Consider the following 27,338-nt stretch of genomic DNA (forward strand, 5'->3'; position numbering starts at 1 on the left):
CGGCAGTGGTGTGAAAGTGACGGGAAGCAGGATGCTGACGGCGGTCGCCGCTCATTCCTCAACGTGCGGCCGTCAAGTGTACTCGGGCATGGCAAGCCGTGACTTATGTTATTGCCACGCCAATAAAGCGGCCATGATGGGGGCGCTAATAAGGACATGGCACCGTGCAGGGGGTGCCCTAACATCATATATATATATATATATATATATATATAAATAATAAATGTAGCATGTCCTGGTGTTGACATGGAAGCCCAGCTGCGCATCTCCCCTCATCTTTCACGGGGCCGCGCGGCCGACCGCCGTCTTCCCGCCACCCTTGAGCCACCGTGACGGGCGAGCGTGACGGGCGAGCGGCCGTCGGTGACTGATCACCCGGCTCCCTCGTCAGCGCTTTGCCGTCATTATCCCGTGGCGGGGGCGGCCATAAAAGCCAATGTCACCCGGCTCCTTTTTGTCCCCGCCATCAATTTGCCGCCTGTGTACTTGATAATGCCGTCTTCCCGTGCCATCATTAGCGCTTCAAAGTCATTTGAATACATTTGGTTTTAAGTGTGCAGTCATTAGTTGTTATGCTTTTGGCTACATGCTAGCTACGTTAGCATCTGTTTTGTTACATTAATGGAGTGCTTAATTGTCCGACTTCTACTAGCACTGCATGTGACTCAGTAAGACTTTTTTTGTAGCGGAAAAAGAAGAATATATGCCACTGAGTATTGTTATATTTAACATATACGTGCTTAAATCTCTATTTTTTAAAGGGTTCTAAAGCCGCAACTATCAATGATAACTGTTAGCATGTTAATGGCAGTTTGTTAGCATTAAGCTACACAGACTTTCCTAAGGTAACAACAACATGTGTCTTTGTTTTATGTGTCCAATGTAGAGTGGCAGGAAAGTAAGCCCTTTTTTGATGACTATTTGCAAAATTGCTACCATCACTCAGTTGGGTCAACCAGATTGATAACCCAGATTGGGTCAAAAAGGGACCAACACAACTTTTTGGGTTATTTATTTACCTCAAAAAGTTGGGTCAAAAAATAATCCATGAAACAACCCCCAAAAATGGGGTTGTTTTGCTCAACCAACACAGATGACTTGACCCCTCCCGCCACCCAAAATTGGGTTGTGGTGCCATTTAATCATTTGACCCAAGTTTTGGGGTAAATAAATAATTAAATAAAATCAAAATTAAAAAAGTTGGGTGACTTAAGTTGTCGGGATAAATAAATAACCTAAAAAGTTGGGTTATTTAATTATTTAGGTAAAATAACCCAAAAGGTTGGGTTATTTATGTTTTGGGGATAAATAGTTGGGTTAATTTTGGGGGGTAAAAAAAAAAAAGATAGATTGATGGCTAGAGAAAGAGAGAGAGAGAAAATCAGCAGAATGACAGCTCAAATCTCTAAAACCTTGGAAGTTGGGTCACTCGTATCTCAAGGCACCACTGCAATTATTTGAGCACTCAGACCAGATTTCATTTGCTATTCTGTGGTTTGCAGAACATGACATGACTGATGCACTTCTTTCCCATGCAGCGTTCAAGGACTTTTGTAGCATTCCTCTTCACGTATTTGAAAAACGTTTCGTCAACTCGGTCTATTTTCATTTCCTATCTTTCCTCTCTGGCCATTCAATTGAAGCAGGAACAGGAACATTCCTCAGCTGCGCTAATCTCCCCGTGTCCAGCCCAACACATTGCTTATCCAAAGCGAGACACACGCAGAGGCAGACGAGATTAGGACGGTGGCAACATTAAGACCAGATAAGAGAAACTCATAAAATGCTCGCATTTCATTTCCTAAAAATCAAATAAATAAAAAAATAAAAAAAACACACAATATATTCCCGACTCCTATCAGACACGCCTGTTGAGTTACGACGGCGTTATCGTTCGCGGCGAATTGAAAAGGAAGCCGGCGGTAAGCAGAACGGCGGGCAGGGCCCGGCCAGGAGAGAAGAATGTTTAAGTTGGCGCTGCCTGCTCCATAATTGAACACGTCTCTCGTCCCGCGATACTTCTGACCTGCTGCCTTTGCAAGAGCCGCTCGCATGAATATTTCACAGCGCAAACACGCGTAGCGCACACACACACCTCTGGAAAAGTTCGCCGGCAATCTTACACACGGGAGGACTCAGGAAGAATTCCAAAGATTGTTGGAATAATAGCAGCAGAAAAAGCTCCGAGGTATCGATATTTTGACAACGTGCATGACCTTATTTTATGAAACAACCGAGTTGGAAAGTTCTCACAAATGTGGGGAAGCACTCCAGAAAAAGAAAACAAATATTGATGATACTTGTTTTTTTTTTGTGTGTTTTTTTTTTTTTTCAACCAGGCCCACATAAAGTGCATTTCCTGGCACTTGATTCCCGTTTCGCAGCATTTGGGTCCACCATCCCTCGTCCACTCACGTTCCCCGTTAATGTATTACCTGGTTCTCTTTAGCATCTCATACACAGACTCGAATGGATGAAATAATCAAGCATAAAGTCTTAACCTCATAAAAAAATATGTATATATCCCCCACTCTCCACTCACCAGCAAATACTGTACATAATGTGATTTAAAGAAATACTTAACAACATTCAAAATTATATATTTCGGCGGATGAAAGAAGAGACTCGAATCTTTCTTTTGGTAGGTTTCATGTTTTTATAGCAATAGAACACAATATTCTGTCAAAATCCAGTAAAACAGCCGGGAGCGAAGGGGGTTGCTTCAGTCAAAATGGCTGCCAGTGAATGAGTTCATTTACTTACTTAATTACTGCAATGAGTTACTTTTTTTTTTCCCGACAAACTTCTGCTGCGCACTTTGGACCAAAAGACTTTTATCACCAAAACAAGGCTTGCAGAAACAGAATGTGATGACGCAAGACAAAATAGATGACTTAAACTCCGAAGGGCCTGAATCGGGGTTAGCCTCATGTTGCTAGCTCGATCATGCTAACCTTCGATTGACACCAGCGGCAGTTTTATTATGTCCAATATTCGAGGGCAACAACAGCATCCCGAAAATGTTACGTTAGACTTTGCCCGTTAGCAAAAATGTCGCTCCGGAGTTACGAGTTGGAAAGTGTCGCGAAATCTACCCATATTGCCTGCTTTTAGTAATTATCCTCCTCGCCCATCCTAGTGTAGAATCTGAATGCGTGTCACATCCGACGTGGGAAGGACACAAAAACGAAATCAAGCAAAGCAAGAAAAAGTGAGCAGGAGAAGATCTCCGAGTGGGCTTGAAAGACAATTTGATGGCGAACGTGACGCGCGGGCGGCCCCGGCGGAACCCGCCACGTAAACACTTCAGCTTAACGAGACAATCAAGGCCAAGGCAAACGTTTGCTCCCGCGTGTCGGAGAGGAAATCTGCATGTCATTCCGCCGGCTTCGTCCTGCCCCGGACGGACGCCGTTCGCATCAATTAGGAACGATACTTCCTCTCTCGGGGATTTTTCAAGGGTTTGGACCCAAAAAAACAACAACAATCATAACATCTATCGCATATAGTGACAGTTCTAAAAAATAACGAGCAAGAGGAGCAATCAAATGAATGTGATGTATCTAACGATTATTTTAATAAGAGATTAATTGGAAATGAAACATATATGTTCTCATTTCCAATCCTTTAAAAATAATAATAAAAATTGAATTTTTTTCAAATTGACATTGCAGAAAATGCACAAACATTTTTTTTTTTAATGATTCGCTTACCAGTCGTTTTCGAAAGTAAGACCAGACATTTCTAAAAGTCTTATTTTGATCCAACACAATGATAATAAATCTGCTTTTCATTCTGAGAATATTTACCGTCGAGACCGAAATTCTGAAAATCTGGCCAATATTCGTTCTCTAACGGATTATCACAAATATTTAGCAATTGATTTGATAATGGATTAGTTGTCAATTAATTGTTGCACACAATACAATATTTATTTATCTTTAAGATATCATTGGAAGGGAGATCTGTCACTCAACAGGAAACTTCAGTAAAAAGTTGTGGACGAGGATCGTAAATACTGTCCTGACGCTTTCTTTCAGATTTGACCTCATGAACGAGGTTCTTTTGGCCAATTGGCGTATTTTCACGCGAGTACCACAGAAGGATGGAGGTCAAAGGCCACTCAAAAAGGCTTTCTGCTTCATCTTAACTTTCAAGCCCCTAAGCACTATTTTTATTCCATGTGCGCATCCTTAAAGGGCCTTTTATGAAGCCCTCAATTGCGAGCTCCATTTCCACGTTTCCCATTCGAGATATCGGAGATGATCCGTCTATTCTGGCAAGTGGCCGCTTTTAAATGGAGGCTATCTAAGCTCTTTCATTTGTCAATCAGTCTGAAGGGTTCCGTCCGTAATTGTCCAACGCCGCCTGGCTTGCCCGGTGCGCCGTCCGGCATTTTTGCATGTGAAAGGACGGTTGAGAGACGGCGTGAGCGCCGAGTGGATGCCAAAAACACACACGCGCACACACACAAAACATCCTTTGTCTCGGTCCCAGTGGCGTCAGTCAATGACAAAAAGGAGGAAAATGAGGGTCAAGTCAGAAGGTTCGGTGTCACATAAATCCTCCCAAAAGCAGCACTATTTAGGAGGCCGCATTTTAGGTTGAATGCCAAGTCAACTTTATTTATAGAACTCAATCATAGCAAACCACCAGTGATAGATTGTAACCCCCTCCCAACCTATTTGACTACCTGCCCCCTCCACAATAATATAATATAATATAATAAAATAAATGGCTGCATCATCTTCCCAAACTCTTTTTCAAAGGTTTTAGTGCCACAAATTATACGCTAAATAAAATGATGAGCTGACTAATTGTTGTAAATTCAATTGTTGGAAATTAAACTGCATGCAAACGAACTTCTTGGCTGACCATTTGAGCAAAACAGGCTCGCCTAAATGGAACAAACTATTTTCATTTGTTTTGTCTCAAACAAACACAAAAACATTGACTTTTAATCTTTTTTTTTTTCTTTCTTTCTTTGTCTTTCTTTTCAGGAGAGCTCAGTATTGTTCATTCGATTTGACATCATCATTGCTCTCCTTTTTTTAAAAAAAAACAACCAAAAAATAAATTAAAAAAATTTAATTTTTTTTTTTAAATATATATACATACAGTATATACAGTATACATATACACACATATATATATATATATATATATATATATATATATATATATATATATATATATACTTTTTTTTTGTATGTGGGTGAGTATGTGTATGTGCGTGCGAGCGTGTGTGTATTCATCAGTTCACCTAAAGCCCATTAAAAAAAATCCCATACTAATATAATATAATAATAAATTGCCAAATGCAGAAACATCAATGTAAGTTATCACGATGTGGTGGCTCTCGCTAACAGGCAGAATTAAGTAACCGGAATTAGTTTAAAAAATTCGATATACGTAGACCATGTTTCTATAAATTTTGATATTTGGTTTTTATTTGAGGCCGATATTTTTTCCATTAAAATGTGATTTATGAGGAGGTTAGACCATTGGTCGATATTCAGAGTTTGTTTATTTTTCCAGTTAACAAGAATTGTTTTTTTAGCGATAGTAAGGGCTACAAGTGTAGATTGAAATTGTTTATGTGGTAGGTCAGTTGACTTACCACACTTTTAATCTTGAGGCCACAAAATGCTGCACGGCTCCCAGGAAATGAAAAAGAGGCGGAGTTTTACAACACTTCAGTTCATGCGCCCAAGAGAGTTAACAGAATTGCTCTCAAACTTTTTTTTTTTTTGGGGGGGGGGGGGTACTTTCAATCACTTAATAAGGCATAAAACTAACATGATGTGGATACAGACCAATATAATTGATTTGTGGAAAAATATGAAATTGACCACAGGCAGCTACCTGCTAGGCAGCTAGCTAGCTAGCACGATAATAATAATAACAATTTTAAAAATGTGTTGACGAATCTCTGTGACTTCCACTTCGATGCTCATGCTCCGTCAAGATCTATCACGACAACATACTTCCTTGACACCAATTGGATGCATTGTGTGTGTGTGTGTGTGTGTGTGTGTGTGTGTGTGTGTGTGTGTGTGCGCGCGATGAAAACGCGGCAACACAAATGCTCTTTAATGGAGAAGCGGGATGTGAAGAGAAATTCATTTGTGGGCTGACACTGCTGCTGCAGTCCCACAGCACAAAGCCCTCCAGAGGGATGCTCAGGTGTGTGCGTGCGGGGGCGGGGGCGGGGGGCCGACTGAATGAGAATCAGGGTTAAGAGATACAGAGGTGCCCGTGTGGCGTCTCTATGGAAATCAATAAAGTGAGGCGGGCGGGCGCCGACAGCGCAGCATTTCAATTTAAATGTCATTCCTTGCATTTAAGAGCAATAATGTCACATTTAATGGCATTATTCACTGTTTTATTCATGCAAGGACTGAAAATGCAAAGGAGATGATTACATGTTTTCAAATTCAGGGGATGGAACAATTGACTTTGCGAGAAAACGGCTTGAGAATATTATTAATATCAGATTTGGGTGCTACTTTTAGAGGCTTTTTTGTTGGCCTGCTGTTTTACCTTCTTGTCAACAACCCGCCCACCACATTAAACAAACCGGTGATTTAAAAAAAAAAAAAAAACACACACACACACAAAACAGCACAAGTAGGAGCATCAGGCTGAAGGTGAAATCGCATTTGATGCACGTTTTTTCATTTTTCCATTTCAGGCCATCCGGTTTCAAGCCTTCAAGCAAAATATGAAAAGGAAAAAAAACAACAAAAGTAAGAAGAGCGAGCGGCACCAGCAGAGACATCCTTGGACACACCGAGTTGTGTTGAAATAAAAAGCAGCAGGATGACGCTCATAAAAATAAAGAAAGAAATAAAAAGCCACACGCTCCCGCAGTGGATTCCGCATCATTAAATGGTGGCCTGGGGGCGGATGGAGTGTGATGAGGAAGTGTGGCCCCTCCGTGTAATTAAATGGCGACAGGCTGGAGGACGATAAGAGACCCCCATCGCTCCCTCCCCTCCCGGGAAATTGTTGGAAGCTATAAACAAGAGGATTATTGGTGGGCAAAGACACATTTTCTGCCAAAACAAGGTGGGCTGACAGATTTCTTGTTTCGGAACGGAAAAAGCGAGCGAGCCTCGGCTATGACCACATGTGAGCTCTCGTCTCCGGTGGGACGAGCCCAGGACGCCTTACCAGGGGGGGGGCATCCAAGACGGGATGCGACCACCGAGCTTCTCACCCCGTCACCAAGGGCGGACCGAATCTCCCGGGGAAGACAAGCTACCGTTTTCCTGCTGAGGCCCACGGCTCTCGGATTTGGAAGGCGGACTCTGATCCCGGACTCTGATCCCGGACTCTGATCCCGGACTCTGATCCCGGACTCTGATCCCGGACTCTGATCCCGGACTCTGATCCCGGACTCTGATCCCGGACTCTGATCCCGGACTCTGATCCCGGACTCTGATCCCGGACACTTCACACTTGGAAGTTGAAGATCGGAGTCGATCAGGCCACCAAACCAGACCACCCTGAGAAATTCCATCCTTAAACTGCACGTTTGGAACAGAATGGTTGACCGCATGACCAACAGTAATTTCAGAAGTGGGGTTTTCCATCCACCCATTTTTATTTGAATTTCCAAGAAATGCAAAAACTAAATGGGAACGGTAGAAATTCAAAAAAGGGCCCAAAATTCGCAAAATAGTTTTTATGCTTGGAGGGGGTGGATATCGAAGCGTGTCGAAAAAAGGAAAATGCTCATTTTGGCTATGGAAACAGGTTTTGCAAATAACCGCTGACAAGACCGGATACACGTGGCACGTTTTGACCGGATATGATGTCACACGTATGTTTTAGGTCCCAAAGCAGCGGCAGATGATAAAGTCAGGTATGTTTGGGGGGGACAAAACAGAAACCTTTTTAGATGGAAAACAGCAAATAAACGCTAAGGTTGGTCAAAAGCAAACTCATACAATGCCATTGCGCGGCACAGTCGCTTCCTGTTCTTCCTCTTCTTCTTTTAAATTACTGGTGGATCACATTCTATGGTGTATTATAGCGCCACCTACAGCAGTGGAGTCGCCTCTCAATATTCACAAAAAAAAGAACAGACGGAAACGGGAATAAGTCGCATGCCCGTTTAGCGCATTTTCAGCAAGTTTGCTTTAAAAATTCAACCCAATTGGATGGAAACCCCACTCGAGTTCCAATAGCCCCCCCATAGTCCCCACAAATGACCTCCTCAACTTGAGAAGTCTGTAAGCAAGAACCCAAGAAACGGATCTCCTCAGAATCAGAAAACCAAGTTGTCGGATTTGGAGGTATACCGAGTTGCGAATGATGTCTTGGCAAAACCATCAGAACCGCATCCCCTTGCAAAAAGCAGACACGCAATACTGAGACTAGCAAGTCGGACCCCAGAACTGGCGACCATGCAACCAAACTCCAACCCAGGTCATATAAGAGATCGATCAGCCCACATCAGGGTGCCCCGATACTCCCTGCAGACACCCCAAGGAAAACGCATCCAATTGCATACAGGACCGAACTGAGACTGTAGGAACTAGTCCACTAGTCCCACAAAAACCACGATCGGACCATCAACCGTTTGACAGACTTTGCTCTCCAGGACCCCCAGAACGGATCTTACCAGGCAGGCTGCAGAATGTGATCCCCCTTTTTCCACGCCCAGTCTACCAATCCATCTAACCCAAAACCCCCCCTCGCAGACTCCTACGCTGAACTTTCAGAGCTTTTTGCGGTACAACATGGAGAACATTTGGGGCCATATTTCAAGTGGACGTTTTCATCTGTTAAGAGCTTTCACGCGCTTTTTGCCAAGCGGGCTGCCCGATTGAGTCGGGCCGCCAGATAAGTGCGGTCATCCCTTGAAAAAATGGCTGCAGTTGCGAACCGCCGTGCCAAAAGGCCAACTTTCATGCTTCATTTTTCTGGCTTTCGCTTCAAATTGGATCAGCAGTCGCCGACCTTCAGTTATGGGCGCGGACGCCGGCGCTGACTCGGCGAGGAGAAGCCAGTGATCAAGATGTGTGAAGTCCCAGAAAGAAAAAAAAAAAAAGATGTGTGAAGTCCCAGAAAGAAAAAAAAAAAAAGATGTGTGAAGTCCCAGAAAGAAAAAAAAAAAAAAGATGTGTGAAGTCCCATCGGAGGCAACGTGAAACGGCAGCTTAGTCGGCGTCTGATGGCGCTCCAAAGTGTCAAGCGCGGTTCTGACAGAACATTTCGAAGCAAGGCGGCATTTCCGTACAGCCGCCGGCTGCGTTTTGCCAATTGGGGTTCTAAACTTCACCTGGGCCGTCTGGCATAATCGCTGGCGTAATTTCAAAAGGTCAGCATTTGCACGTGTGTAATTCAAATCCGTGGCGGACGGCGTATTAAGCACATATTTAATTAGCCTCAGGCGAGGGTGCGAGCCCGATACCGAGCGCTAAGCAACGCAACGCAATCTTCTTGACGCGCTAAGTAGAAGCGAAGCCGTTTGCCTTCAAGTGAATGACTTGAATGGCTTTTTGGGAGGTTTTATTATGATTTGCGCTCACTTTGACCACAAAAAAAAAAAAGGAGACAGAAATCGGAATTACAAAATTGTGGGATGTTCGTGCATGAATCCAACAACTCAGCAACAGCAGCGCTTATGCTTTTGATGCTAGCTAAGGCTAACGTCTCCAGCAGGAAATTTCTGATTTAATTTCAGTGGAAGGAGAACAGAAAGAAACATTTGGGTTGTAAACATCGATTACAGTTTCAAATTCGGAGTTATTGTTCAAAATGAACTTGAACTTGACGCTTCATCCCGTCAGCCCTTTTTCTTTTCGGGTATAAAATGTATGTGAAAAGTGAATGTTGTAAATTGTCTCTAAGATTGTCCCAAAGGAAAAATGAACAAACAAAACAAACAAACAAAATACCGTTTCAAGCTAGTGTTGGAGTTTTAAAGCTGGGCTTCAATCCAACAATAGTGTGCCAGACAAAAGGTAAAAAAAATAAAAAAGGGTTTCAAGACAAAATTACAGTTTCAAGACAGTGTTCGGGTTTTGCGCCATAGTTCGTTTTTTAGAGTAAGGTTTGAGTTTCTAAGTAGTCGTTCCAAGAAAAGGTTAGTGGTTGAAATGATTATTGCAAGACAAGTCAGGCTTCATGCCAAGGGGTTGGGTTTGAAGAAAAACGCTTTGGGGTTTCAAACAAGACCTTCAAGCAAGGGTTAGGGTCTCCCCAAAAAAATGTTTGAAGCTGGTTTAGGGTTTCAAAATAGGGGTTCATGCCAGGGCTAAGTTTTCAGACAAGGGTTAGGATTTCTTGCCCTCATTTGAGATAAAATGTCAAAGAGGTTTTCAAATGAAGGTGAAAAGCCAGGGTGAGGGCACTATGCCTGGGTTCGAGTTTGAAATGAGGATTTCAAGCTTGGGTTAAGGTTTCAAAGTAACTTAGGAGTGCAAGTTGGAGTTTTAATGCAAGCGTTGCAGACCAGGTTCGGGGTTTCAATTTCAGATTCTACATGAAACACGCAGCGGTCCGTGAAGCAAACCCGTGCAACGTCGTCCGGTGATGACGTCATCGTATTGACCCGAAGGTGTCGCGCACTCGCCAGTCAGACGTGCGAAAGTCAGCGAAAGCAAGATGGCGGCGGTCTTACCTGCTACTAAGGGAGCCTCTTGACAGCACACCAGTTTGAGGAGGACCATGACGAGGAGGGGCGTGGCCCCCCAGCTTATAAAACGCATGCTGCCGCTCACTTTGACGCCATCCCGGTGCATCGGTCTGACGAGACAAAAAAATACACACAGTGCATCAATAATAGCAGATTTCACTGTTTGTGGATAGCACAGTGAGCTTCATCTAGCCTTCCTTCCTTCCTTTAGTCTTTCCTCTGATCTCTTGAGGGAGGTCTCCCTAATCTGTTAAAATGTAGATGTTCCGAAGGTTGGTGAAAGATTCTACTGTCATTTTGTAACTCTAATTTTTACTTAGTTTCATCTTTGTTTCCTTTGAACCTTTCTTTGGTCTCCGGACAACGTCACGACTTTGGCGGGACTCTGAAATATCCGGTTGATGGGCCGGGGTGTGGAGCAACCTGTTGACCTGTGTTTGATTGCACGCTAGTGGCCTCCCGGTCTGAGTGGGGCGTCGCCATCCTGCTTGGATATGCGCGATGATTTTCAACTCATTGCCAACCACTTGGCCACGCGTGACGCACTCTCAGATTGCAAATCATGCAAGATGTCCTGGCACGGCGGTTATTGTGTGGATTGGATTTGTGTTGTATGAGATGATCATGAATATTTTGAAAGAGGAGCGACGGCATTAATGGACGAGCGTGCCGCGGACTTTTTCCCGTTTATTTTGTTACACATGGCAGGATAAGTGGCAGGATGAGTGACTGCATCCAAACAGGTCTTGAATCCAACATCTTTGGTTCCCAAGTCCAATCCTTAAAAAGGGGCCCACTCTGGCCTCTTTGGAAAAGACGGGATGAATGCAACAAATAAAAGAAAAGTGCTAAACATATTTGGCCTCTTGTGTATTCTGGTATGGATGAGCCCATTGCTGTTTTTTCTTTGGTGCAAACGCTCATTCAACACTTTTACCTCCCATCTTATCCGTCACTGGACCCTCTCTTTATCCCCCGCGCTAACAAATGGAAGCCTTTTGCAAAGGCCGTCTATCTGATCCGAGCAGTCGCTTAGTCATCGCCACTGAATGGCTTTCCGTCCAATCACATTCGCTGCAAGTCACAGCCGAATTTTCCATTCGCGCAATTGCCGCATTTGCATCCGAGGAATGACAAGTCAAATGTTGGACTGAAAGACCTCCGGTCCAAAGACTCCATTCAACGGAGTTCTCCCGTAGTTCTCCCGATAACCGAGGCAGATAAACACTGCGGGCCGCCGGTGCAGGCGATCAGATAAATATCCAATTACCAGGCGGGAGATGGCGGCGACAAGTCCACTGCGGTGGTGTTTGGCGGCAAAATGAGATTTCGGGTTCGGGTCAGAAGGTTTTGGGATGGAACTGGGGGAACAATAACGGCGGTGCTCCCAAACAAACAACTGCCGTTGGCCGGCAGAGGCTTTTCTCCGCTGTGTGGTCCCGGCGACTTGGAAACATGATTCAGAGTAGCCGCAAAGGTTGTTTTTTTTGGCACATTTGGTTTTGGTTTTCCTCAAACGAAGACTTAACGCCAATTGGCAGTTATGGCTTGCAATGTCAATGCAGATCTATCTTGAGCATCGAAAAAACTTTATTTCAAGTTGGTTTGGAAAGAGGACGTTCATTTTCAGGACTAAAACACTTGGTTGAGTCGATAAGAATATTTTGTCCAATCGCCGAGTCCGAGACAAACTGAACCGAGTCGTACTTGAAAGCGTAATTTGGCCCGCTTTGCTTTTCAAGCCCAACGCTTTTGGGCGTAAAGGTGAAGCGGGGCGTTGGGACGGCGTCGAGGCGGCCATCCGTCTTGCGGCGAGCGTGATCCGTGATGAATTAAAAGCCGATTATTTCCCGCGGGGACGGCGGCGGGCGGTGATGGATGAGCGCGATGCCGGGCGGCGCGCGGACCGACCGACTGACCGACCGGTGGCCTAAGTGGCTCACATCGAGCGCGCCGTCTGTGACAAGTCTGGTTTTATTGGAATAAATGCCGGCCGGCTCCGAACGGGACAGATGGATGATTCTTTGATTTTGGCGACGCGCTCTTGTTATCGCGCGTTTAGCATTGACGCACACGCAAAACACGCAACATAAATCACAATGACAAACAAACACACGAAGCGCCACCAAAAGCTCGACCGACCCTGGCTTGAAACCCAAATTTAAACATACTAAACCCTTGTTTGTATCCCTAATTTGAATCCCTAGTTTTCGTTAACTAAAATAACCTTGGTTAGCTGCAGCCGCTAACGAGCGTTAACAACACGCATGTGCGATCAAACATAAAGTGAGAAGTAAACAAGTTCAAATAGTTACTGAGTTAACTGAGATTTGATTTGGATTTGAGTTCAGTTATCTCTTCACTTTTTGCAGGTTCGCGCAATTGCCGCATTTGCATCCGAGGAATGACAAGTCAAATGTTGGACTGAAAGACCTCCGGTCCAAAGACTCCATTCAACGGAGTTATCCCGTAGTTCTGCCGATAATCGAGGCAGATAAACACTGCGGGCCGCCGGTGCAAAATTAATTCAAATAAACATTTTGAAATTTTGATTTCCAAAAATTGCCGTAAGGTGCCACGATTTCAACATATGCCTTCTCAGTATTGGTAGAAAACCTTTTTGCTCTTGTGATTGCCTTTTTTCTTTTTCCTTTCTCTTCTTTCTTTTTTTGAATGTGGCAGCCGGGATCGAACCCACACCGTCCGGTTTGGCAGCTACCAGTGAGCTAAATTTGTAAACTCAGGAAAAAGGTTATTTTAGTTCAAGAAAACTAACAAAAAAAACTCAAACAAAAATTCAAAAAGCAATTTCGTCAACAAAATCAAATAAAAACAAAAATACTTTGGAAAAAAATTAAAACTAACTGAAACTACATTTTATGTTTACAAAACGAACTAAAACGAACTTTTTGAATGATTGGGAAGTAAGGTTTGTAAACACTGATGTGCTTTTTTTCTTTCAAAAATAAAATATCCAATTTTAATATCTAGTGGTCCCTCGCTACTTTGCGGTTCTCTTATCGCGGATTCACTCGTTCATGGATTTCTATTTGGGTCCAAAAGTCAGACATTGAGGGTTTTATCTTGGGTTGTGCCTCAACATTTCGCAATAATGGCGTGCAATAAATACAGGGCCATTATCACCGATACCGACATTGATACTTTTTGAAATGAATGGTATCTAATTATTCGTTTTTAATTAAAAGGTAGCTGTGTCATTGAATTGCTTTTTCACAATCAATTTTCGACCTTAACGTTTTTTTTCTTTCTAAACAAAGGAGAAAATTTGGACAAAGTTTAATAGAAAATACTTTATCAATGTTTTTCCCCCCAGAAATATTACAACCATAAGAAAATATTTTTTTACTTTCTTCAACAAAGTGATCAGAAGTTATTATGCACTGCTCAGAAACTACAAATACAAAACTAAAAATTCTGCCTTCGTCACTTCTTTTTCAACCGAGAGATGTTAAAGATGATCATGCAACGACAAAAAGAGCCAAACTGAAACTAAACTACTAGATGGATATTATAGCGCCAGTATCGATGCAATATCGATACTGGCTTTGTATCGATAATATTGATATTTGTATGGATCCGCCCACCACCATTTGGCACTTACAACGTGTACTTCTACCGAGGCAGAGCGCATGAAGCACATGGGCCGTCTTCTGTGGCCAATTAGCAATCCTGAGCTATTCCATTCCAAATAAGCACTTCCATCTAATTAGCTTGCAATGTACTCACGCTTAATTAAGAGCCGATAGAAAAAATAAAAAATAATCTGGAGATCACAAACGTTGCAGTTAATTAGCATTGTGACAGACAGCAAGTAGCGCGTTGCTTTCACAACAATTAAAATGGCACATGTTATGCAAAAGTGACTTTTGAATCGGAAAAGGGAAAATGGAAGCCGCTTTATATTTCAATATTTGTCTGTGTGGAGCGAGTGTCGCCGGCCAGTTTCAGGAGTCGTGATTGGGCAGCAGGTTGCGCACTTTTGGGCTCATCGTTTGCTTGTTTGTACACAAAGACAATCATTTGCTGACATGTCACACAAAAATATACGCTGACATTCCGCCTACTTTGGCACACCACGCAGTAGAGGGGGCGGGGCGAGTAGCGGCTCATTTGCATGAGCCAGGACAAAAACAATAAAAAACGATTTCATATTTTTTGTCCCAAACACCAATTTAAAACCCAAACAATTGTTTTTTTGTTGTTGTTTTTTAGCTCAGCATTTTTCATTCGGCAGCCTTCTCGAATCAAAATGTCATCATCATCGCTCTCTTTTTTCTTTCAAAGAAAAGAAATATGACACACCGTGAAAATCTAAATGAAACAAAGTGAAATCTAGCACCAACCAGACACCACCTACAAAATTTGAATCTTTCTCCAACCCCAGAAACATCTCAATTCCAACAGATTAGGGAGACCTCAAGAGACCAGAGGAAAGACTAAAGGAAGGAAAGAAGGATAGATGAGGCAGAGTGAGATCTACAAACACCAATTGTTTAACAAATAAAAACAATACCTTTCTTTCTTGAAACACTGCAATGAAACAATAACCTTTGAACCCTAACTTGAAATCATAACCCTTATCTTGAAACCAGAATTTTAAACCCTAACATTGGCTTCAAATACTATGTTAAACCGTAACTATTATTAGAAACCAAAACCCTAACTTTGGCTTGAAACCCTCATTTTAAAAAGCGCAACGCCAAGTTTGAATCCCAAACTTAAAAACCCGACCCGTGCCTTGAAACCCAACTCTGTTTTAGGCCCCGTCCAGACGGAAGCAAACAAATTCCTCAAACAAATCTCGTCCACACAGAAGCATTTCAAGAATTACGTGTGTCCAAAAGAAGACGCTGAGGACGTTTAACGGCTGTAATGTAGATGCCAATCCTGGAGTGGCGCTGTAGCGCAGCCACAGGGAGTTGACGGAAATCATAGAAGAAGAATCAGCCCAGAAGACCAACACTTTCTTGCATGTAAATAAAAAGACGAACACGGGAGAAGTGACAATGGCGGCTGATTCAAGTACAACATATGATGGGAAAACCATTGTTTGCCTGAAAATGAAGACGGCTCACCCCGCAGTGGAGGGGGCGGGGTGAGCAGTGTCTCATTTGCATGAGATGGGAGCAGCTCCCCAATCCATCTGGTCTGAAGAGGGTTGTTTGATGAGAGCGCCGAGACACCGTGATTGTGTTGCAACAATTGTTTTCGTTTGCGTTTCAAAACAGCGCCGGCCGGCTGACGTTCCTCCCACGCCAAACGTGTAATTTCCTGACGCGGCCGTCCTCCCCTCGAGCGCGAGCAGGAAAGTCAAATTGGCAATTACCGGAGGCCGCCATCCGCCGCATTGTTTGTTTAGCGCTGTAAATTGGCCCTTGCCTGATCCACCTGCAACATTTTAGCTGGCGCCGAGCGCAGACCGGGGCGCAATGTTCACGAGCGCCGCCTTCACACCGCCGTAATCACGCCGCAGATTTGCTTCATTCATTTGTTGCCAGCGAGCCTCAGAGATGAGACGTTTGTTGCACTGGCACGCAAACACGCTGCGCTAAACACGCACGTGCACGTGCGCACACACATGCAAGAGATGAGCTGGATGAAACACAATTAAGCATATTTTACACCGACAAATCCACCCAAATGGCATCGCACCACCACTTAAACCTGCTTTTTGCGAGTCTAAAATCGAATCTCCTTTCTGTCACCAAATTGAGAGATATGCCAGGGATGCAGCAGACGCACAAAAATAAAGATAAATGAGGGGTGTCAAAATGAGAGCGTTAGTTTTGAGTTAATTTAAACTTCCTTTAACGCCACTCATTTTTTTAAACGCGCGATTTATGACCTCGCCTTATTCCAGTCGCAACGCAGCAGACACGTTCACGTCAAAACTTTGCCCAACTGCATCATCCACAAGGTGGAGCTCTCGCAGATTACCTGCAGAAACACACATTGCGCGTGCTAACCTCGTGCGCGCAGCCCAGCGAGTCCGTTTCTGCTTCTGCAATGTGCACTTTCCACCATTGAGATGCTAGTGGGAATGAGGGGAGCCGCTTCGATTGGCCAGGGAGTCGACTGCATGCCATCCCAGCGTAGAAAAAAACAACAACTTTTCTATCTGTGCTAGACAAGCAAAATACCAAAAGAAAAAAAGTGGCAGAGCTTTGTGCTAGACTTGGGCATGAAAAAAGGGTTCGAGTGCGGCCACCAGCACCGCCGGCTGCTGATCCCCCAAAACTGCTTGAGGTCATTCTAATGTGCAAACACAGTGGGGGGGAGAGAAGGGAGGGGGCAACCTTGACACACTCATCAGTCTTACTTACACTGCAGTCACACACACACACGCACACAAACACACACACACACACACACACACACACACACACACACACACACGCGGCAGTACATTAAAGAAGCTCAATGGAGCGTGAGATGGAAATATTGCAAATATGGCGGCGGGCGAGCGGGCGAGGTAACACGACAAACTAGGGTGCAGCCATGTTTGCCCAGCTGTCAATCACACGGTGAGGCCACTCCCACGAGACACGGGGGTCCAATGGGGCAATGGGGATATTCTAGCTCTTTCTGTCACGCGAGGGGTGGGTGGGATAGTTTGGGGGGGGGGGGGGTTCAGGTGTTGTTTTGAGGGCTTTTCGATGGGCACAGAAGGGAATTGATGGAAACTAGTTGTGTTTCCGTCCACCCATTTTTATTCGCATTTTCAAGAAATGCGAAAATAAAACTGAATGGAAACGCTAGAAATATGAAAAAGGGCCCAAAATTCGCGCAGCAAATAAATTTACGCTTAGAGGGGGTGGATTTTGAAGCGTATCAAAAAAAAGGAAAATACAAATTTAATGAATGTTTTTTGATGGCTGTGTTTGAACAATTACATCCAACTTTGAAAACAGTTCCCACGTGTTTCAGTGCTTCAGTAAAAGCTACATCATGAGTCTGCATGGTTAGCATGATGCTGGCTCAAAACAGCTGGGGGGTGCATTTTTTCAAAATGGTGGGCTTGGGGTCATTTGTGCCAAAGTACTTGGGTTAAGTTGTGCCAATCGCGCACCTTCCCCTAAATTATGATTAGTGACTCTATATAACTTCATTGTTGTTGTAAAGTGTAGAGAAGGCTCACAAAGAAAGAGAAGATAAAAAGGCTGAACAGGAAACTTTTGTATTGAATTTGTCTTCCTGTTTTATAGCATTATCGTTTGTGAGATTAAAATGATCTTTAGTTATTAATGGCACAATTTAGCCCACTAAATTCGGACTAATGGCACAACGTACTCCACACTGGGGCAAGTTGTGCCACAAAAACACTTTTTTTTCTAAAGCTATATTTCTCAAACAGTTTCTTGAGGATCCAACGTGATTGCTCCCACCGATGCACAACATCCTAAACTATATCGACATATTTCAGTTGGAGGCATCCCTTGCGTAAAAGACACTTGAACTAAAAATTGGCACTACTTACCCCACTCTCCCCTACGTTTGTAGTCCCAAAGCAATGTCGGACGATAAAGTAATGTATATTTGGGGGGGTGACAAAACAGAAATCTTTTTGGAATGAAAAAAGATGGAAAACAGCAAAGGAATGAGACGGTTTAGCAAGAATTTCAAAAGCAAACTCATCATGTTATCACACGGCGCAGTCACTTCCTGGTCTTCTTCTTCTTCTTTTAAATTACTGGTGGATCACATCTCTATGGTGTATAGCGCCACCTACAGCGGCGGAGTCCCCTCTCAATCATATATATATATATATATATATATACATAAATAAATAAATATATATATATATATATATATATATATATATATATATATATATATATATTTAAATAAATAAATATATATATTTAAATAAATAAATATATTTAAATAAATAAATATATATATATATATATATATATATATATTTAAATAAATAAATAAATATATATATATTTAAATAAATATATATATATATATTTAAATAAATATATATATATATATTTAAATAAATAAATATATATATATATATTTAAATAAATATATATATATATATATATATATATATATATATATATATATATATATATATATATATATATAAAACTAGGTGCTGCATTGACCTGCTAGGGAGCTAGCTAGCTAGCACATGGGGCTAAAGCCAAACTGTGGCAAGGTTTTTACTTTCTGGACCTGGATTTGCCACCTCTGCCAGTCTTCATTTGAAACTAACCCAGTCTTTGAAACCCTAACACTGGTTTGAAACCCAAATTCTAAACCCTAATAAGAATCGTCGACTCCTTCTTGAAACCCCTCACTTGAAACCCAAATTTGACACCTAAATTTGAGGCGTGAACTCCTGCAAGCCTTCCCTTGTTCATCTTAAAGTCTAAAAATCTTACGCATACCCTCTGGCTGTAAAAACCAAACCAAAACGAAAACCTAAGTGAAATTGTCATTAGCGCAAACACTGCAGACATCATGAAGGTAACATCTGCTTTTTGCTACCACATCAATGCTGGGGGGTGAGGGGGGGGGGGGGCTCGGGGAAGAAGGGGGTGTGGGTGAGGGGAAATCTATGGAGGACCACAACTCCCCCCCAGCATGAATAACAATTTGTACCTGCAGGTAATTAAAGGGGACACACAATGTCCACCATCATCAAGCAAAGTCTCTCTCACACACACAAGCACACACACATTGGTTTTGAGTGAGAGCACACACAAACACTGCAAATGCTTTTGTGTCTGTAACACTGCAACCCTCAATTTACACTACATCATGTAGTGCCTTGACATACGAGTATAACACACACTCTTAACTCAAAACACTTGTATTCAAATCATCTTTCCCTAGTGAAATGAATGGAAATGTCATTAATTCGTTCTAGCTTCACCTCCGCCTCCCCCCAAAAAAAGATGATTTAGTTTTTTAATAAGGAAAAATAGTGTTTTATCTCCGCCGGTGAATATCGGACATCAAAGCGCACAGCTGAGCATGCACAAACTTGACGCCTCGCCAGACAGAATGCTAATATCACATCTGAAAGCGGGTGACGATGACCTTGACGTACGTTTCCTTGACGCTGCCTACATGTAGCGCCAAGAAATGAGTCAGGTTCAGCGGGTGACATCAAAAGGGTGTACGAAGGGACGGCCTGTGAATATACGCCATGGTTTCGGAAAGGACCAAAGAGAGAATCTTCCAAAAAATAAAATAATAAAATAAGGATGAAAAACACCAGCGGGTAAACAACTCAATGCCTCAAGTTCCCCCGCCGGGATGCAAGCTGTGTTAGGAATTTAAAAGCTGCTAAATAATGCAAGCAGCCAGAAGAAACGCAAAATAATCGAGAACAAATATCCTGTAACTGAAAATGAGAGGCTTCACTTGCAAAACTAAGAATATACAAAGATGAGAAAAAAATGTAGTGAATATAATGTAAGCAGTTTGGAAAATGGATGGATAATACAAATCTTTTCCCTACTAAACAAATGTACATCGTGTTGAAAGTCGATTTCTTTTAGCATGAGCGTAAAGGCCAAAATGCTAGCAGTATGAAAAGGGAACAATCGACTTTAATTTATGGTCTTAAAAAACATCATTTTATGTCCTCGTGTATGGTTGGTGACATTTTTTTCATTTGAACATTCTAAAGCAAACTTGAATGAGTTATCTGGTAAAATATCCGGCGAGGCTGACGTCTGAATCTCCTCAGGCGAGCGAGCTAGCTACTAAACATGAAAGTGTCACAGGCCAGCTAGCCCTCGAGGCTAACAAGCTCACCGGGCTAAATATCTCCCTTGACTATAAAACGACCCTGACCATAAATTTGAGAGCGACTGGCTCCACAGGCGACCCACTAGCACCCTCCTAGCGACAATGACACATGCTAACTAGCTCCCCAGGCTAATTAGCTCCCTTGGCTATCAAGCTTGCTCCTAACATTGAAGCTGGCACAATCTTTTTGCAACAGAGCTACTTCCTCGATCATGATTAATGCTGCCAGTTTGATGCACACTTCTGAAATCACACTTTTGCAACAATTGACGATATGTTATTAATCATTAAGGTGATTCATTTATGTGAAGGCGCTGATCACATATGTTAAGGTTTTCTCAACAATTTAACCAGGTAGAAAACAAATAAGCTGCCCGGGTCCCTATCAGCCGCAAATAGCAGGGGCACATTGTATAGAATATATATTGTGGTGATATTTATTTTTATTTTGTCTTCATGAGCATACTCAGTATTGGAGTAATCCAAAAGTAATCCAAAATCATCACGTTACATTACTTTAATACTATGCTACTTGGATTACGATACTAACTACATTTTTTAGCAGGTAACTTGTAACTGTAACAGAATACATTTTAAAAGTAGCCCTCCCAACCCTGTCTACAACATTCCTAGGAAATCTCAATGCCCCGATCCTAATGAGCTCTTTTCAGGATAGGCTACTCATAATGTGCTTGGCAACTCGCGCTCTCGTAATGCAAAAGTTGGACATCATTGTTATGTTGGAAAAGTGACTTTACTCATTCTGGGTGTCGAACAAGCATGGCTAACTAGCGCCTCTCCTAGCAGTGACGTGGACGTAAAATTAAATAAATAAATGTTATACAATTTCATGCCTTAACAAGCCCATGTTCTGTTTTTCTTCATTTTGCTCCTCAAACTCTGCTCAAATGCTAATTTTGCTAGCATTTCTTTTACCGACGTGTTACAGGGATGACGCAATGCAGAGTTTGCCATGGGAAAAAAAGCCCATTTATTATAAACAATGCACAATTTCAATGTAGTAAGTAAGGCAGCTCCCTGCTGTGGCTGCTGATGGTCTCTGGAGGAGTTTAGTTTATCAACTGACGCAAGTTGCCTGAGGCTGCCGACAGCAGGTGTGCCAAACAAAGCGCCAGAAAAAGCGGGTGGGAGCATCTATCACATAGAGGCTCAGCCGCAGTACATACCAGTAAGGCAAGTTACAGTAAACGGAAACGGCGCCAACACCCGAAAAACGACGCCTTCGAATCAAAATGGTGACTGAATGGAAAGTTTCGGTGTTGATTTTTATTTTTCATGATGAACACGTGAGCAGAATTTCACGACAATTGGAAGGCAAATATTTGACGATTAACGTTTAAAAACAAACACTCAAATGCAAATAGACCTGAACTGTACTCAAGCAGTGATTCTTTGGCTTGGTTATTTCTGCTCCAACACCAAGAAATGACCTAAATTCTCAAAAAATTAAATAAAAAAACGGCACCTCCAAGACCTTCACAGCATTGTTCTTTTAGTAAAGCGATGGTGCAGGTACTTCATCTTCACCTCAAGTGCAGCACTCCGTGAATTATGTAACACTCGATCTCCTTGAGGAACTTCCCCGAGAAGTATTAAGCCGCTGTCTTTTGATCGCCGACTTTACTTCCCCAGCATCTGACTCGCCGTGTGCCACTTCTGGCTAACGCTCGTCTCGCAGCAGCCGTCCCCGGTGTGCGTTGTGCCGCGTGACAAATTGACATTCAAACTGAAGAGCAGAAACAATTGGGGCCGCGCGCTGATGTGGAAAAGTCAGGCTATTGTTTTCTCAAGTTAAGGAATAGGGGGAGGTTGGGGCTTGTTGTCACACAGGTCACTTTGTAATTATCTTCTCCACCAGAGGGCGTAACTCAAAAGTGGAATACTGTACTAGTTTTCTTCCTGTATACGGTCAGGGATTTTGTCCTATCAGCAGAGGTGGCAAATCAGGGTCCAGAAAGTAAAAATCCTGCCACAGTTTGGCTTTAGCCCCTGATGCTAGCTAGCTGGCTAGCTCCCTAGCAGGTAAACGAGCACCATGGGAGCTAGCTAGAGATAGCAAATCCAGGTTCAGAAAGTAAAAACCCTGCCACAGTTTGGCTTTAGCCCCTGATGCTAGCTAGCTGGCTAGCTCCCTAGCAGGTAAACGAGCACCATGGGAGCTAGCTAGAGATAGCAAATCCAGGTTCAGAAAGTAAAAACCCTGCCACAGTTTGGCTTTAGCCCCTGATGCTAGCTAGCTCCCATGGTGCTCGTTTACCTGCTAGGGAGCTAGCTAGCTAGCACCTGAAAGTAAAAACCCTGCCACAGTTTGGCTTTAGCCCCTGATGCTAGCTAGCTGGCTAGCTCCCTAGCAGGTAAACGAGCACCATGGGAGCTAGCTAGAGATAGCAAATCCAGGTTCAGAAAGTAAAAACCCTGCCACAGTTTGGCTTTAGCCCCGGATGCTAGCTAGCTCCCGTGGTGCTCGTTTACCTGCTAGGGAGCTAGCTAGCTAGCAGCTGAAAGTAAAAAGCCTTTAGCACCTGATGCTAGCTAGCTAGCTCCCTAGCTAGCTCCCACGGTGCTCGTTTACCTGCGAGGGAGCTAGCTAGCTAGCACCTGAAAGTAAAAAGCCTGCCACAGTTTGGCATTAGCCCCTGATGCTAGCTAGCTCCCATGGTGCTCGTTTACCTGCTAGGGAGCTAGCTAGCTAGCACCTGAAAGTAAAAAGCCTTTAGCACCTGATGCTAGCTAGCTAGCTCCCTAGCTAGCTCCCACGGTGCTCGTTTACCTGCGAGGGAGCTAGCTAGCTAGCACCTGAAAGTAAAAACCCTGCCACAGTTTGGCTTTAGCCCCTGATGCTAGCTAGCTGGCTCCGTAGTTAGCTCCCATGGTGCTCGTTTACTTTGTCAAGGCGTTGTCTGTGACGCCTGCACGATCTGTAAGATCGGCCATCTTGGATCGCTAACTACAGCAACTACACTAGAACAAAATACCTTTATATGCCCGCCCTAGTAAAATAATGATACATGAAAAAAAAAATCCGGTGAGTCTGCATTGTATACTTTACAGTGAGTCTGTGTGTATTTAAATGACCCCCGACCCCTCACCCAGTCTCAACCCCGATGCTATTGTAACCCTTAGATGTTGTTGTCGTTTCCGCAAGCTGGGTAGAAGGCGAGCTACAAATAGTTTCAATTTGATGTTTTCTGTCGTCTGCCTGCTAAATGAAGCCGACACGGCAGGACAGGATTCAAGCACGTCTCTCTTTTATTTAACTCTCTTCTTAAATGCTGAGAGACGAGCATTAACACGATGGGTTTGTTTGTTTACTCGCGGAGAGCTCCGTCTTCCCGCACGCGTGTCGTCACAGCGAGAAGGTCCCTGGTCCGACTGTGTCACATCATTCTCTCAGCGGGAATCGAAACTCGCAGTTACACATGCTAATCGGCTTCCGGGCCGTGTCTACCTGCCAGGAAACACTCTGCGGAGTCCCCGCAGACGTGTCTAATTGACTCGCCGGCACGGGTGACTGACACGCCGTTTCCGCACCGTAATAATAGCGTGTCATGCGGGAATGATGGCGACAAGCCGGCGGCGGGATGCTCCCCGACCTCGCAGTCGGGGGGCCCGGGGGGTCCGTGGGGGGAGACGGCGGCCGACGAATGGGCGGGCGGCGCTCGGCTTTTCAATCAAAGATGGTGGCAGGACAGTGAGAGAAACAATAAAAGAGGAATCAATCGCCGGCAGCCTGCGGCCGTTTGGACATTCTGAGTGACTTCATTCTCAGTCTTGACAAGATGCTGCTGTTGCCGCACGGGCTTTGTGCGAAGGGAATGAAATGCGGCAGTGATTTTTCGTTTATCCTTGCCAATAAACATCCTCTTATTTTGTGGGTCAAAGTTTAAGAAATACATTTATGTAAATAGTATTACACACTTAATCAAACAGATCAAACTAACCCGGGAACATTATTGCTGTTCCTGTGAAACGAGCGGAATAGGAGATCCAAATTCATTTTTTTTCATTGATAGTGAGAATAATTGTTTTTATACTTTTGGAGAATCAAACAATACCCGGGTCAATTTGACCCAGGAACATTAATGCTGTCTGAGAATCAAAACGAACAGGAGGGTAAAAAAAAACCCGTTGGTGCTGTGCATGAGCACGATCACACAAAATGTTTTGATTTCCAACACGCTGCGGGTCAAATTGACCCAGGAGCATTATTGTTATTCCTGAGCAATAAACATAAACAGAAGGGTCAAATCAAGTTGTGTATTGTTTGTGAGCAGGATACACCAAATGTTTTGCTTTCTAACACGTTTGATAACCAAGCATTGCCTGGGTCAATTTGACCCAGCAACAATATTGCTATTTCCTCAAACAAATGTAACAGGAGGCTTAAAGACTTGGAATTTGAGTAGAGCCCTTGAGGGAGATCATATTCATGTCTTACTCAGCGTCTGCCTGCTGCCCTATTTTATTTTTTGTACCCAAATATTCACTAATCCTGTTAGATGGAAATCTATTAATGTTCCGCCTTCAGGCTACCACACACAAACTTGTGAGTTTTTGCCGATAAGCATCCCATAATATCCCCTTCCTCTCCGCCCGTGTCCAAATGTGCCGTGAAGGCGCATCAGCACGGCCGCTCTCCGGATTAGAGAGCTTTAGCCAGACGAGCGACCAGGCAGCGAGGTGTGACCGGAACCCGGGTCACTAAAGGGACTTTTTTTTTTTTCCATTTCCACCAATTCTCCTGTGGAATCGAGTTTTGGGGATTTACAACTGCACCGACTCCATCCAATCTGCTGAATCCAATTCAAAGATTTGGACATTGTTAAGTCAATCAAAAAATAGGGTCAAATTCTGGAAGAGGAGAACAATTAATTCTTTTTTTTTTACTGAATTAATTGTTCCCCTCTTTTGTCTGTTCCCATCAAAAACAGACAAAAGAATGACTAATAAAGAAACGGACAGAAAAAAGTATGTACGTAAGGAAATCGATTTAATGCTGCAAATAAATTGTGTTGCTCCTGGTGTGCCGGCCTCGGCCACCAGGGGGCAGTATGACACAGTCACGCAGGCACTGCTTGCCTTCAAAGATTCATTGCTTGTAAAACGGACAAAATCGACACTACCGTGACGTTTTCCATCATATGTTGCCATTCAACTAGCGGAACACTCTTAAAAGCAGAACAAAGCAGCATTTGGCTTTTGTCGATTATGGCGGCACCTTTGGACAAAAGCGGAATTGTTTCCCCTTGGATTTCCCTTGAAAGCACCACATTTCCCATGAGGCCAAGCGCAGACAACAGTTGGACTGAATGACATTGTTTCCAGTGACGATTTTCTATTTTTTTTTTCATTACGCAGCATTGAAGCGTTTTTCAAGTATGTTAACAACAGACGGCGGTTGTGATCTCACCTTCTTTATTGTTCGCACAAACGGCTGCGCTCCCCCCATTCCTCCCTTCCCGCGATGCATTCACAAGCATTCGGAAACAAGAATTTTGAATGTTGCCCGGCTGGACGGACTGTCAAGCGGATGGCAATTTATTGCTAGCCCGCAATGTTAGCATACATATTTTTTTTATTTGAGCGTGGAAAGCTACCTTCTAAAAAGAGCCGAGTCCCCGCAAAGGCAGTGTTTTTTTTTTTATGTGTGCGCTTGGAAGTCAAAGCAGACAATCAGCTGAATGACGGCTTGTATCTTCAAACACTCACAAGTCAGGTCACTTGTAACTCAAAACGCCACTATAGTTAAAAGCTTTACTTGTTTTAGTTATCCTTTTTTCATTGATTGATCACTTTCGTTGATATTACAAGAAAAATAATTTTCACAAAGTCTCTCCTTGACATGAAATGAACCTCAGTTGAACCCTTAAACAATTTTCCAGGAATTCCGTTTGCACAAAATCAGAATATTGCCTGCAGCTACAATACGACTTCACGTCATAGCAACCGTGTGAGGAGAACCAGAAGAGCCGTGACAGAAAGCAATTTGCCAGCCCAGCATTAGAGAGTCCAAATACGCGCCGCATCTGCGAGTATTAAATACAGTCGGAAAGTAGTGACGCCAAACGCCGGCAGACATCTGCAAAGTCTCTTCTTTTTGCGTGTGTACTCGTGCACGCGCGTGGGAAAGTTTCCGCGTCACGGAGACAGCGACCTGTCAGTCAAACGCGTCCGTACGTCAACTCGACAAGGATGAACATCCACAAAGACGCAGCGAGCCACCGAAGTGCGACATGTGTTCAGATTCTTTTTTCCTTTTCCAGTGCGTAAAAAGACGCCCCCCCCCCCCCTTTCTGCATTCACTCGACTCACCTCTCCACATGCGCGTCGGCCTCGTTCACAAAGCCGGCTCATCCATAGCCGGCAAACTTTTCTGCCCGTCTTCGCGCATGCTCGCACCCCCAAAAGAGCACAAAAAGGAAGCGGCTGGTTTGGAGGACGAGGACGACGGAGGATGTTGCGCAATCTTCCCGATGTGGTCCTCGTGGATCCCCGCGCGCGCTCCGTGGTTGCGTGGCCGTAAATCCTTGCAGGGAGGCGAACTCCAATGAAAAGGAGGAGGAGGAGGAGGAGGAGGAGGATGGAGGAGGTTGGAGTGGGTATCCCGGGCTGTGCGTCTGACAGCAGCAGAAGCAGAAGCAGAAGCTGAAGCTGAGTCGACCTGCAGCGAGAAGAAGCGTCAGCATCTTTCCTGCTGGGTCCTAAAGCGGCCAGCGGACAACACCGGCACCGAACCGACTAAGAAGATTGCGCGACCGCAATCGTGAAAAACAAGCAAAACACGATGCATGCGTCATTAAAGCGACTTCATTGAGCCATTTTCAGCAGTAAAAAGGTCATATTTTGTTTAGAATTCATTTCATAACTTAAA

At 43.7% G+C, this 27,338-nt stretch overlaps 1 protein-coding gene across 1 annotated transcript in view; it reads right to left on the reverse strand.

Annotated features, from left to right (window-relative positions):
- Window positions 1–27,338, reverse strand: part of robo1 (roundabout, axon guidance receptor, homolog 1 (Drosophila)) — a 251,878-nt gene that overhangs the window by 198,539 nt on the left and 26,001 nt on the right. The window contains exons 2-3 of the mRNA XM_077565322.1: window positions 26,780–27,128; window positions 10,637–10,761 (exon numbers count right to left, since the gene is read on the reverse strand). Coding sequence (XP_077421448.1) covers window positions 10,637–10,757 — 121 coding nt within the window. The 5' untranslated portion in view covers window positions 10,758–10,761; window positions 26,780–27,128. The remainder of the gene's footprint in view (window positions 1–10,636; window positions 10,762–26,779; window positions 27,129–27,338) is intronic.

Source organism: Vanacampus margaritifer, chromosome 5, assembly GCF_051991255.1.
Source record: "Vanacampus margaritifer isolate UIUO_Vmar chromosome 5, RoL_Vmar_1.0, whole genome shotgun sequence".
Classification (NCBI taxonomy): Eukaryota; Metazoa; Chordata; class Actinopteri; order Syngnathiformes; family Syngnathidae; genus Vanacampus; species Vanacampus margaritifer.